Here is a 13,560-nt window from a genome sequence, read left to right as displayed (position 1 = left end):
TTAAATTATGTAAAAATTACATCGAATTTAATGAATTTCTAACTAATGGAAAAAAGACTTACATGTACAGTACATGTACATGAGGTGGACATTTAAAACAAAAACTTTAGGTCCTACTACTACTACTACTACTACTACATGTACTACTACTACTACTACTACTACTACTACTACTACTACTACTACTACTACTACTACTACTACTACTACTACTACTACTACTACTACTACTACTACTACTACTACTACTACTACTACTACTACTACTACTACTACTACTACTACTACTACTACTACTACTACTACTACTACTACTACTACTACTACTACTACTACTACTACTACTACTACTACTACTACTACTACTACTACTACTACTACTACTACTACTACTACTACTACTACTACTCTGCTATATTCTTGGGATGCGCGACAGCCGTGTGGCCATCTCATCGTCGAATCGAGAACCCGCAGATGTTCCTATTTGTGATTTCAAAACCAGACATCAAGGGCGAAGACCCGTTCCCGTTTTGTTACGGGTGTCGCATAAAAAGATAAAAACCCTGCTGCTTGCTTGCTGAGGGATTTTCTAAAGCACGCTTCATCCCTCATCCCATCTCGTCCATAGGAGCTTTTGACTATCATACAAGAGCACGCCAGCTCTAAACTATGCAACGATGGTAATTCCCATCACTGGCTGATTGGTGACATGGCGGCTTCTGCTAGTTGACACGTGGGCTTTAAGATGCTGCATCAAAGAGAAGACCAAAGCCACCCGGGTCGAAAAAAAAACTTGTCAATAATTCATCGAAAATCCAAAAAAAAAAAAAATCACAGACAGAGATCGAAGAGAGAGAGAGAGAGACAGAGACAGAGACAGAGAGAGAGAGAGAGAGACAGAGGCAGAGAGAGAGACAGAGACAGAGAGAGAGACAGAGAGAGAGACAGAGACAGAGAGAGAGAGACAGAGACAGAGAGACAGAGACAGAGAGAGAGAGACAGAGAGAGACAGAGAGACAGAGAAAGAAACACAGAGAGACAGAGACAGAGAGACAGAGAGAGAGAAACCCAGAAACAAAAAGAAACAGAGAGAGAAAATGAGAGAACCAAACGGGTTTCTTTGAGTCACACATATACGTCCGAGAACTCACACACGTGTGCGCTAAACAGTAAAGAAAAAGTGCAAATTGTCACACTTGAACTGCACTTGTGCCACACACACATCCCGGTTGAGCGGACTCAAACGCTCAGGGACCAGAAGAGCCGCGCTCGGGGTTCTTCCCGGGTCGCTGGCACTTTCAGCTGACGGGGGGCCATCGGGTGCTGTGCGTCATTGTCTCAGTGGTCAAGGCCGCGAAAGTCGTAGCTCGTGCAGCTCTGTCTTGGTAAGCAAACCGCCGGCTAGAGCTCCGAACATGATGACGGTTCGGCTGTTTCCAGTGCATCACGACGACGTGGTGGGGGGGCTCAAGTTAGCATCAATGTGCCACATGCCTGGTGTTCATTAGATTGTGGGGCCCCGCGACGGCTTGAGACCGAAGAAATGCAATTGCTGAAACGACGACAGTCATCGAGCGAGCAGGAAGACCCGCTCCTACACACGCCGGTTGAAAGTCTGGCGGCCATGTGTGTGAACAATCCCTCGGTCGTTGAGCGTTTGCTGATATCCTGGCCCATGCCCAAAAAAGCGGCCGCTATGGCCTGGCGCGACCCGGTACAGTGACCTGATGCCGTGCTCAGGAAAAGGAAGAAGGGGCCCGCGTGCATTCGATATGCTCGTCGAAGAGTAAACACACATGAGTATACACCGCGCGTGGGTCCGCCATCCTTGACATGCCTCGCAACTTGCTTGGGTGCACACAGAATACCGGGGAGACGTTGTTGCACATTGCCACTTATTCCAACCACCTAAGCATTGTCAAGCTTCTTTGCAAACTCAAGGTCGACATCAATGCGCAAAGCAAGGTGCGTGTTGACTATCATTGTAAAAGCCCTTTGGACGCACATGCTGCCCGCAATGTTTGCCATGACACCAGCACCCACCACCCTCATGCGCCACCCTGTTGAGACAGCAAGGTAGCACTGCGTTGCACTTGGCCTGTTTCAACCGTTTTGCCAACATTGTCGAATTTCTTTTGGCTGAGGGTGCCAAGGTCAACCTTCGCGACCAGGTATACCGTGACGAAGCAGGCGCGGAAACAATACCACAGAAACCCCCCCCCCCTTTTCCCAGCAAGTTTTGGACAAGCTCTGAGACACAGAGTTGCTCATCATGCTCGTGGCACTCTGGTCGATAGTACAAATGCACCCCGCTCTACGTGGCTGTGAACACCGCCGATACCTACCTCACAAAAGCCCTCTTGCAAGCCGGAGCTGACATTGGTATTCCCGACCAGGTTCGGGAGTCTGTTATTCATGAGCTTGCAAGCCGTTCACCCCTCTTCCACTCATCTGCATGTGCTTTAGAACGGGTTGACGGCCTTTGGCCTCGCATGTGTATGTCGCCACTACAACATCGTGATCTTGCTGCTGCAAGCGGGTGCCGACTACATGAACAGCTATCATCATGTCTGTGTTCAACGCTACCGCGTGCAATTCCGGACTGAGGTACCGCTCACACACCTATACCGCCTTTGATTGCTGCATACTGCGTGTTCCAGAATGGAGAGTCCTTTCATTCTTTGATACTTGAGGATGCATACCTTCATTTCCTTCTGCATGATCATCTTCTTGAAAGTAAGTTTGGTTGACCGATACTTTTCTTTCGTTGGCGGGCGGGGGTGGGGAGTTGCCGGTTGGGATCCCGCTTGAGAACGTACACTTACCAAGTCTTCTTTTGGCGGCAAACTTGTCAGAGATCAGTGACAGCACACCATGGCTAAGATGTGACACTCTGATTTTGCCAACAACCCATGAGCAGGTGCGTCAGTTGTTGTGAAAGTGTGATCCATTGCATCACAGGGCCATTCTCACGCTTCTTTCTTTGCGGTAGGCATTAAGCTGCTTGCGTGAAACGACCTCTTGGCTGCTCAAGTTGCTTCCCAACTCCGATCTTCGAAACCACCCATTCCCCAGCCTGTCAGCTTTTCTGACCGGTGTCAGCCAACAAAACGGTCAGCTCAGCTACCTCAATAAGGCATTGCAACAAGCCTTACTTTGCTACGGCGCCTGGGAGCCCACGTCACCAGAAATGGTCCTTGATCTTCAAAAGTACATGGCCGAGATACAGGATCTGAATGAGCGGCATCAAGTCCAATCCAACAAGTTTGCTCAAGCCCTCGAGCGTTCGTTTGATCCACAGACAGACAACCTTGAAGTCGTGCTTCGCGACCTTCTCGCCATTGTCGAACACCCAGACCTTGTACCGTATCAATACAACGAGTGCCCTCAGCTGTTGAGTCCTATCAGCGTGCTTGATGACGTTGACATCGACCAGTTGCTTTATGCCGTTGGCCCTCGGCTCGAGAGTCATGCACCAATCGCTCCAGATCCGCATGTCCAACTGTCCCAGCTTGCCGATGCATGTCATGCCGCACAACAAGTCCGACGCATCATGCAAGTGGCGGAGGACTGTGTAAACGGCAGCACTCAGGCACTCATTGACGCGCTCAAGACCATGCGCTCCGCCATCACGCTGCTCATGGATCACAACCTCGAAAGCCTCGACCGAAGACACGAGCGTCAGTCCGAGTTGGCCGAGCCTAGTCACGAGCACATTGCGTCAGCATCGGCATCGCTGCGTCGTGCATTAGACCAATTGCAAGCTCTATGCGAGCCCAACTGTGGGTCTGTGCGTGCACTCTTTGACCCGATCCTCAAGCATCCAAGCTTCCCCACGCTTCTTTGCTCTGCCCGCACTTATTGCCGCAGCGTCCTGACTGATCACTACACATATCAGGCACTCCAGAATCAAAAAGCCAAATGCCTCCGCCGAGCCATGCAGCTGCTGGAAATGACTCGCTCAAGCAGGGTGGAAGCGGATCCAAACGAAGTCGAGTCTTGGGCTGGCGGACAGTTGGATCAGGCTGGTCCGCGAGACCCGGCACAACAACTGGGCTGTTATTTGCAGGACTACTTGCCAGCGCTGATGCCCTTGTTTACTCGAGGCAAGAGTGAAGACCGTATCTTCTCGTCCACTGCTGCAGCGGTTGCAGACGAAAATGAGGCGCACGCCAATCCAGCTGGCGCGGACCTGCATGCCGTTATTGAACGCGACATTTTTGCAGCAACCAATGGCAACATCAAACTCAAGAGCTTCGCTGGTCTCCAGCGGGAAGCGGCAAATTGTCAGGTTGTATACAAAGCTCTGGTGTCCGATGAAAACCTCGTGCCTTTGCTTAACGGTTCAGATCGCGTATGCATCAAAAAATTTGTCTTGGCACGACAAGATGGCCTGAGCCGTGCCAAAGGATTTGAGCGCGAAGTACGGGCGATGCGCCGCCTCAAGCATCCACATATCATGCCTCTTCTAACGTCGTTTGTGGACCAAGACGTGGATGGTGATTGCCTATGTTTGGTGATGCCGTGGTGTGAGCACGGTGACCTTGGGGTCTGGCTCAAGAACACCGAGGTGCGCCGGGGGACGGTTGAGACCATCGGGCGGATGATGCAGGAAACCCTGAGCGCTCTGGCTTACATGCATGCACAGGGCCTTGTTCATCGCGACGTGAAGCTCAGCAACATCATGCTGCATGGTCCCGACTTTTCTGTGCGCTTGGGCGACTTCAACATTAGCAAAGTTGAGGCAACCAGAACGCAGCAGTCCAAGGTCACAGCCTCAAAGGGTACGCAAGGGTACATGGCACCAGAGATTGCCTGTGATACTTCTGGGCGCATAGGTGCGCGAACTTCGCAAGACGCCTACGCTTTTGGCTGCGTGTTGTACAACACGTACATGTATCCAAACGCGGTGCCTGAATCGCGCAGCTTGACCGAGGAGATCTGTGATCGTTGTGCCTGGACGAGCAAAGACGCAGGTGCCCTGAAATTTTCAAACTTAGCGGCCGAGGTGGGTTGATGGCTGGCGTTATTGATTGATGTCCACACCAACTTTTCCAACCGACAGCGTTGTCGCGCATTCTGGTAGGACTGGGTGACAGCTGACATACTCATCCTCTCGACTCCGGTTGGGTTGTCTTGTGATATGCACTAGATGTGTGACGCGAAAGGGCAGTTGCAAGCTCAAACTCGTGCGTTGTTGTCAACTGATCGACATCAACGCCCTTCGTTGCTAAGCTTAGCACGAGCACAGGCTTTGAAGGTTGACATGCCAATTGGAGCACTGCCTCGATTCTCAGCTGCATCCGTGTTGCATGTGGGCAGTCAGGAGCTGTGCATGGAGGTGCGCGTTGCGCGTGCTTTGAACCGTTTTATTCATCAAATAGGCATCAAACAGGTGGTTTGGGGTTCTCATCTGAGCATGGGGTGGAGATTAGGTTGAGGACCTCATGCGGCGGCTAGCAGGCACAAGTAGTGGGGTGTCTTCGCAGATCAAGGATGCCGAGGTGGTCAAGGTGCTACGTGTCGAGAACCCGGTGTTGTGGGAGCAATACGACGAACGGCGGCACGAGATGCTGTCACGTCGGCGGACGTTTGAAGTCTGCACGCAATTGCTCACGTCCCGTGAGTCGGCCCTGCCAGACACGCCAGAACTGTTGCTTGAGGCGCCTTGCCAAGAACGCCTGCTTTTCCACGGGCTGCGCAACGCTGGCGGTGATAAGGCCAACACAGATAAATTGCGAGATGAAATCTCGCGCATCGGATTGGATCCAGCTCGTTCTAGTCCAGAGTCGAAGTATGGGAGCGGTGTCTACTTTGCCGATCATCCAGACAAGGTATGGGTAACATGATGTTGAGCCAAGTGGCGCTTTGGCACCCCGTTGTGGCCAAGGCTCATCTCTTCTGCTTTTCCTTCTGGTCGCGGCAGAGTCATCTCTATACCCAAGCCGATGCCAATGGTGTGCGCCTCATGATTTTGGCACGCGTTCTCCTGGGGCAACATTACACCGGTGCCCACCATCCCCAAGCCGCCACGCAGCCGCCGCCCGTGCTGGACGGAGATGCTGAATCTGAGCCAGGCGAACGAAGACGGTGAGTCGATCACACTCGCCCCAGGCCCAGGGAAAAGCGCGCATTCTCATGCTAGTGGCTTTCGCCACCGCTGCCTCGTGTTGTTGCTGTAGGCATGAGAGCATTGTTGTGGAGGATTGCCTGTTCCGTGAGGTGGTCATTTTTGACAAGAGGCAGATTTATCCGGAGCTGTTTGTATTCTACAAGGCTGGCGAGCCCAGTCTTTTCGACGGCGCTCAGGGTTGATCGTCTTGAAGCATGCACAAGCCGAATCACCTTTGAACACGCGGGCGTGGACGTAGATTGTGAGAGGTACTGGAAATCTGGACAACGATAATCATGATTCAACATCCGAATGTAATAATTGATTTATGCAGGTGGCGTGTGTGGCCAAAAAACAACAACAACAACAACCGGGTGTGATGTCGAATGTTCCTGTTCTTAATTAATTCCGGGCAAGGCGGTGGGTGTTGCCACTGGGAATCCCGCCTGGTTTATGTCATTGCATCATTATTATGGTCAGCTATGTAAAAGGGGCGGGGTAGGCAGGGCTCTACTCATCGTCAAAGAGGGCTCGGATAAAGTCGTTACTCAGGACGCCATGAGGGTCCAGCTTGTGCCGCGCACGATTAAAGGCATCGACGTCAAAGCGCGCGCGAAGGCGGGCACGAAGACGAGCAAGCGCAGCCGCTTCTGATGGAATTTCCAATTTTGCCCAGTGCACAAAGGCGTCAAATTCGTCGTCCAAGCTGGCCTCGACAAGCGCTCGATAGGCGTGAAAGGCCGCCGTGATGGCCGGCCGTTGGTCCTCACGGCAAAGGTACATGATGATGCCCACCCAGGAAGCCAAGGCAGGGCCATTTTCATCGCCATGGGCGTGGCTGAGGGTGGATGCAGAAGCGCTGGTCCAGCGCTGCTCGATAGGGCATGGGGCGGCCACGTTATGGTCCTCAATGAGGGCCAAAATGCGCTCGACAAAAGCAAGGTCATGGCCCGTGGGCTGGTCGAGTGTACCGGCAGGCAGGCACACTTCGTTGACCCACTGCTGGCCCCCACACTCAAAGCCTAAGATGCGATCACTCGCTCCAATGTCGGTGACTCCCTGTGAACGGCGCCAAAATTCTGCTTCGGCATGGTTACAACGGCGAACGTGCGCGCTATCCAAGGGCGCATGGGCCAAAATGCGGTCACGAAGCTCGGCAAAACCGAGCTGAGCAACGCTGCCTGCATCCAAATGCGGGGCCAACTCACGGAGCAATTGCCGAAGGGGCTCGAGCGCATGCTGGGTCTGCTTGGGAGACACCGTCACTGCATCTCCGACCACGGTCTGGCGAGCAGCAGCGACCACTACGGCATCGACGTAAGGTAGCCACATGTAACGAACGTGGGGCCACTGGCGCAGCCGCTCAGCGTGCCCGGCTACTGCTTCAGCACGCGTGATGACACGTAGCTCTTGCGTAAGCTCATGGGCTGGGACACACTGCAATGTCACATCGGTCACCACACCCAATGCGCCCAGACCCAACCGTGCAGCCAGGAAAAGGGCCGGGTCGGCATCGTCGGAGCTGAGCTGGAGCGTGCCGCAGTTGGGGGTCACAAGCGTCAACGCCACGACCTGGGCGTCAACTGGCGGCAACCGCGCGCCTGTGCCATGGGCGCCAACCTGAGTAAAACCGCCAATTTGCTGCTCGCGAATCGAGGCGTAGTTCTGGAGGGTCAGCCCGTGCGGGCGGAGGGCTTCCACGACCGTGTCAACTCGAGCCCCGGCCTGAACTCGTACGCGCCGCTGTTGAGCGTCCACCTCGAGCACCTCGTCCAGATTGGCCAGCGAAAGCATGCCGTCGTTGGACAAACCAAGGCCATTGGGTGAAAGGCTAGAGCCGACCACGCGCAAACGTTGGCCAGTCTCGTGCGCGCGACGCACAATGGCCTCGACTTCAGCCACCGTTACGGGTTGGAAAAAGTTGCGCGTGACCGCGCGATGCGTGCCAGACCAATTGACAATCTCCATCTCGTGCATTTCATCATCATCATCCTCACCGTCAGCGCCTGCGTCACGAGCCCCAGCCTCAGCCTCGGCGCGAGAGTGGCCACCAACAAGGCTCAGGCTCAAGGCCACCCCTCCCGCCACAGCGGCAACGGCAGCTGCCCATCTACCCGCGCCTCGCTCATGCCGATGATGACCGGTCACCAACGACGCCAATCCACACTGCCCCAAACCGCCCGCCCTCACAACACATGACCCCACCACCAAGCGCCCCGATCCCACGACAGTAGCGCCGGCTCGTCCCCACAACCGCAAAGCCGCCATCTCCCTCTGTTCTGTGAGTGGAAAGTGAGAGAGAGAGAGAGAGAGAGACATGAATTAGAGAGAGAGAGTTTGAGAGTTTGAGAGTTTGAGAGAGAGAGACAGTAGAGAGAGAGAGAGTTTGAGAGAGAGAAAGTTCGTTGGTGTGCGCGTGTTTCAGGCTGGACGATGGTGGGTGGGGTGGCCCTGTGATGGTAAAAAGGGCAAACAGCGGGCTCTGCTCGTAAAGCTTGGAGTGGATTTATACTTTTGCAAAAACACAAAGACAAGGTAAGGGAAAAGCATACGGTGGAGCACACCTGTGGATGGGAACAAGAGAAAAGAAAAGAGAAGAAGCAAACGCAACCAGCACGGCGTGCAGAGGCGGACACAAGACCAGCTGTGCCAATTCACATGCAAAGCAAAGGTGCACAAAAAGTGGTGACCCGAAAAAAAAAAAAAAGCCTGGAATGACGCACAGCCAGCTACTTAAAAGTTGAGCTGGGTAAACTGGTCCTTAGCGGCCTGAAGCTTGCCCACAATCTGCCAAACAACCAATCGTAGTCCCGCGCAGCCCAGCCAAGTGAGTGACATTGCTCTGCGGTGCAGCGGCATTGCTAGTGTTTCCAGCGTACCTTGTTGTGAAAGTCAATTTGCGCGTCGAGATAATTGATCATCATGTCGCGAAAGTCCTTGCGCCGCTGCTCGTGGAAATGCGTCATCTCGCACAGGGTCAAAGTGTGGATAATGTCACAGCGGCTGCTGACGGCTTCCTTTTCTGTGCTATCCGCATCCTCACGCTACGACCAAGAAAACCGAATCAGACCACCATGTGTACACGCGCTCCTCGCCCACTGGTTTTCAGCTCTTGTCCTGCAGTCAAACGGGGAAGACGCAAAACTCACATCCTCCACTTCAATCACGCGGGCAGCGGCAGAACGGCTTGAGGTGATGCATCCTTGAAATTGGGATAGTAGGCCCATGTATTCCTTGAGGCCCTCCATCCAGGGAATCTGGTCAAAAACTGGCTGCTCAGCACACAATTCTGCAATGCCATCATAGACAAAGATGGATGAGCAACATGAAGCTGTGCTTCCATTCTCGGTATACTTGTTTGAGGGCAAGAGCAGGCAACAAAAAAAAAAAAAAAACAAAAAAAACAAAAAAAAAAAAAAAAAAAAAAACTCAAAGAAGAGCCACCAGCGTCAACCTACCACCAATTCCATTCATGTGGTCTGCGGCAATGATAAAGGCTTGCGATAACCGGACGCTATCTGTAAACACGCGCGGCACAATGAGGAAGTTCTGGGACATGAACAGGGACCATGGATCGAACCACGCCCAAGGTTGCCCTTGCTCAGAAACCGTGCAATGGTGGCTGGGGTCGGGCAACCTACCGCCATTCGTTTGACCTCCACCGTTGCCAAAGTTTTGACCCAAGAGTTCAAATCCAGAACCAATCTTGGTATACTCGCGCTTGAAGGATGATGCCATGCGATCCGAGTGTGCCTTGGCAATGTCAATGTTTCGCTTGGCCGTCTTGAGCATTTCAGTCACAAAGTCGGCAAATTGATCGATGCGCTTATCCCTGTAAAACAACAACAACAAGAATGATCGCGCAAAGTAAGGCACCAGGACAATCTACATGCTACATGCCCAACGGCCAGGCCTGGGTGGAGGGCTTACGAGTCGGTGGGGCACCGCACGTCCTGGGAGATGAGCTTGAAGAACATGGCGCCAAGAAAGCGGTCCTTTTCTGCATCGCGTTTCCCTTGCTTCCACCGCTGCAGGGATGGGCCAACCCAAAGGTGCATTCGCGGGTGAGCGTGCACACACGCATGTCCTCTTCCAGGGGTGTCTTGTTGGGGCTTTTCTGAAACGCACCGTTGCATCGCCGGTCGAACAAGTGAGAAAGTGTTTCAGGGCTAGCACGTCGGCGCCCAGCACCGGATGACGGGCCACGCGGTTGATCCAGGCTTCGAGACGCTCCTCGCGCTTCTTCACGTGATTCTCGTCTGTATGAACAAGCACGCACGCAGGCCGTGTGTTGACATGAGAAGCAGGGTGAAGGTGGCGCGTGTCAGGGCTGCAACGGGCAGCCTGGATGTCGGGACGCACTGAATTTGGATTCATATTCCTTGCCCGGCATGGGGGGCACGCAGAGGCAAGAGTACTTGTCCACGAGGCGATCGTGGAGCCACTGAAAGTGCTTGTGTCGTCGCTCGGCTTCGGTTCCGGGCACCTATTAGAAGGGCATTTCACCGTCACCATTTCCAAAGGTCAGCAGTGGCCCAGGCGCGAAGACAAGCCTGCCAAGGCATGGGGAAATGGAAGCGACGGAGAAAGGGAAGAGAAGGTGGCCAAAAAGCATGGGTGTCCATCCTACCGCGCCCTTGATTAAGAAGGCTTCATAGGACTTGAGACCCTTATACTTGCTGCGAGCTCCGCAATGTTCAATCGTAATGTGACCGTACGGCTGCTGGCGAAGCTGCCATCGCGGGCCATCTTGACCCTCCTGTAGACCAGGGCTCAGCTCAAGTGAGCAGGCATGACCAGCTGATCGTGGAAGGAGGATGCGCGGGTGTCAGATGTGAAACCAAAGGCATTTACCTCGACGTGGATCACGAGCATGGGATCAATGGAAATGTCTTTGGTGGCACCCAGCAGGAAGGCTTCGGCACCCGCCTTCACAAAGGTGGAAAAGCGATTCACGCTGCGCTTCAACGTGGCTGAGCGTCCAAAGTGGTCCGTGCCCGCGGTACCCTGGTCTGGCGCATGGGCCGAATACCCGCCCATGTCATGAGCATCTGGTGGGGGGGCGGGCATCTGCGGAACGGCATTCGAGCAGTGCGGGCGCTGATGAGGGATTGCCACAAGACCGGGGGGAGCGTGGTGGTCCATCTGCACTGCTTGACCAGAAAAACAAGAAAAAAAAAAAAAAAACACGTATCAAACGAGGCAACGGAGCAGGGTGAAGTATCGGCAGGGCGCGCGCATACATCGTCGTCCCAATCATCGTCATCGTCGTCAAAGTCTGAACCACTGTCATAGGCTCCTTGGGCACCCACTTCCACATAGGATTCCGGGAAGAGGCCACGGCTGCCCTGGCATTCGCCTTCCCACCAACCATCTCCAATGTTCTAGAAGATGGGAAAGCATTAGGAGGGGAGGGGGGTGCAAAGCCCAGGGATGGGAAGAGAGAGAGAGAGAGAGCGAGAGAAAAAAAAAAAGAAAGAGGACCAGGAATCTTGGTGAGCGAAGAGCAATCAAGAGCAGCAATCGGCATCGAGAAAGAAGGCCAATACTTCTTCAAGACTCTTCAGAACCAAGGGGGGCGGCAAAGAGCATGCCTAGCAGGCACGGGCGTCACAGGCCGCACCTTGTTGGTGATGGTAATCTGGGTACCGGCAGTGAAGCTCAGCTCACCATGCACGGTGTCGCCTTCAAAGTCGTACAACGCCGTTGCCACCTCACTCATGGCGTTGGTTTCTGTACACGGAGCGCCCACGCCTTGTGAAATGCAGGCTTTGTCAAATGAAAATCAGCGGTTGCATTCAAGTCTGCTTTCTGACGCCGAAAGCGCCGGTGGTACTCCCGGTGCCGCTGCCGTTTCTTGATCGCGCTGTCGGTCACACACACTGAACAACAACAAAAAAATATAAAAGAAGAGAGAGACAGAGAGAGAGAGAGAAATGAATAGAGAGAGAGAGAAACAGAGAGAGAGAAGAGAGAGAGAGAGAGAGAGGAGAGAGAGAGAGAGAGACAGAGAGAAAGAGAGAGAGAGACAGAGAGAGACAGAGAGAGAGACAGAGAGAGACAGAGAGAGAGACAGAGACAAGAGAGGGAGAGACAGAGACAGAGAGAGAGGGAGACAGAGAGAGAGACAGAGAGACAGAGAGAGAGAGAGAGAGAGAGACAGAGACAGAGAGAGAGAGAGAGAGAGAGAGAGAGAGAGAGAGAGAGAGAGACAGAGAGAGAGAGAGAGACAGTGTGAGAGAGAGAGAGAGAGAGACAGAGAGAGAGAGACAGAGAGAGAGAGAGACAGTGTGAGAGAGAGAGAGAGAGAGACAGAGAGAGAGAGACAGAGAGAGAGAGACAGAGAGAGAGAGACAGAGAGAGAGAAGAGAGCGAGAGAGAGAGCGAGAGAGAGAGAGAGACAGAGACAGAGAGAGAGAGAAGAGAGAGAGAAGAGAGCGAGAGAGAGAGAGAGAGACAGAGAGAGAGAGACAGAGAGAGAGAAGAGAGCGAGAGAGAGAGAGACAGAACGAAAGCAACGTTGTATCCATCTGCACAAGGTAAAAACACAACTTCAGTAACCCTTCAAGCTTATCAAGCTTACTTGCATCAATGGTCATGGCATTCTACGATAACTGTACTATATGCTACAATTAATCCAAGCCACGCCCACCTTTGGAGCTGCTCGTCGCTGGGCGCGTAGCCGCCCGTCCTTAGGGAGGAGAGGGGGGAGGATGGGAAACGCGCGTTCGCTGCGCGGTGATCTGTCCGTAGGGGTGTATCTCTAGCACGGCTCAAGGAGATACTCTGTGAGGGCTCAAGGAGATGCTTTGTGAGGGCAATGTATCATGGGGGCTGTCCGCCATGCAAGAGCGGTGCCAGACTAAGATAATCACGGGAAAGCAAGCAGTCTTTGCAAGCATGGCCGCCCACACTTTTGCACCAAAGTCCGGCGGCCAGGGACCAAGAAAGGTTGAGTCGGCATTTATCGATTGCGCGGGTACAAGACCCGTTTACTCTCTCTCTCTCGAAAAAAAAAAGGTCAAAAATTATTGTCACAAATGGGGGCACAGCCCCCGCTAGTGGATAATCGGCTCGAGTGGATGGCTAAACATGAAAAGCATCTCGCCCCGTAAGTCAAGGGGGGTACAGTACAAAGAGTAGATGCCAGCATAGGAAACATCAAAACACCTGGTCAATGACGAGACCATGCCAATTTCAACGGGAAATGTGAGCATGCAGGGAAACAAGACACCAGTCCAGACCCTCAGGGTGGACCATGATCAACAGGGCAAGGCACTCAAAACAGGCAGGACATAGTCCTTGCAAGACTCAAGCCGAGTTGGGGACGGCGGTGAGATGAAACTCTCGCCAGCGGGCCGAACCCTCGGTGTGGACCGGGGAAAAGACCACGGCCTGGGCAGGGTCCCATGGCTCTCGTCGATGGGTGGAAAGACCCGTGGTGCCGT

At 53.4% G+C, this 13,560-nt stretch overlaps 2 protein-coding genes across 2 annotated transcripts in view; one reads left to right on the top strand and one right to left on the bottom strand.

Moving 5' to 3' along the window:
• Positions 1-138: 138 nt before the first annotated feature.
• Positions 139-6,450, top strand: MONBRDRAFT_33565 (uncharacterized protein; the record flags this gene model as incomplete). Its single annotated transcript, XM_001748192.1, has 17 exons — positions 139-438; positions 629-680; positions 838-1,114; positions 1,171-1,274; positions 1,509-1,714; positions 1,864-1,965; positions 2,037-2,171; positions 2,298-2,396; positions 2,467-2,607; positions 2,661-2,736; positions 2,856-2,920; positions 2,993-5,008; positions 5,153-5,189; positions 5,241-5,341; positions 5,436-5,834; positions 5,927-6,090; positions 6,183-6,450. 17 exons carry the CDS (start codon positions 139-141, stop codon positions 6,313-6,315), a joined length of 4,407 nt encoding a protein of 1,468 aa, XP_001748244.1. The 3' UTR covers positions 6,316-6,450.
• The window catches only part of MONBRDRAFT_38173 (uncharacterized protein), a gene marked incomplete at its 5' end in the record, with an annotated part of 8,528 nt that continues 1,389 nt past the window's right edge, over positions 6,422-13,560 (bottom strand). Inside the window, 13 exons of the mRNA XM_001748105.1 lie at positions 6,422-8,143; positions 8,992-9,156; positions 9,262-9,401; positions 9,571-9,630; positions 9,754-9,944; positions 10,043-10,140; positions 10,241-10,371; positions 10,475-10,598; positions 10,743-10,871; positions 10,967-11,182; positions 11,356-11,496; positions 11,736-11,845; positions 11,929-11,994. Coding sequence (XP_001748157.1) covers positions 6,623-8,143; positions 8,992-9,156; positions 9,262-9,401; positions 9,571-9,630; positions 9,754-9,944; positions 10,043-10,140; positions 10,241-10,371; positions 10,475-10,598; positions 10,743-10,871; positions 10,967-11,182; positions 11,356-11,496; positions 11,736-11,845; positions 11,929-11,994 — 3,092 coding nt within the window. The 3' untranslated portion in view covers positions 6,422-6,622. The remainder of the gene's footprint in view (positions 8,144-8,991; positions 9,157-9,261; positions 9,402-9,570; positions 9,631-9,753; positions 9,945-10,042; positions 10,141-10,240; positions 10,372-10,474; positions 10,599-10,742; positions 10,872-10,966; positions 11,183-11,355; positions 11,497-11,735; positions 11,846-11,928; positions 11,995-13,560) is intronic.

Source organism: Monosiga brevicollis, genomic scaffold (assembly GCF_000002865.3).
Source record: "Monosiga brevicollis MX1 MONBRscaffold_21 genomic scaffold, whole genome shotgun sequence".
NCBI classification, from domain to species: Eukaryota; class Choanoflagellata; order Craspedida; family Salpingoecidae; genus Monosiga; species Monosiga brevicollis.
This window is presented reverse-complemented; position numbering and strand designations above follow the sequence as displayed.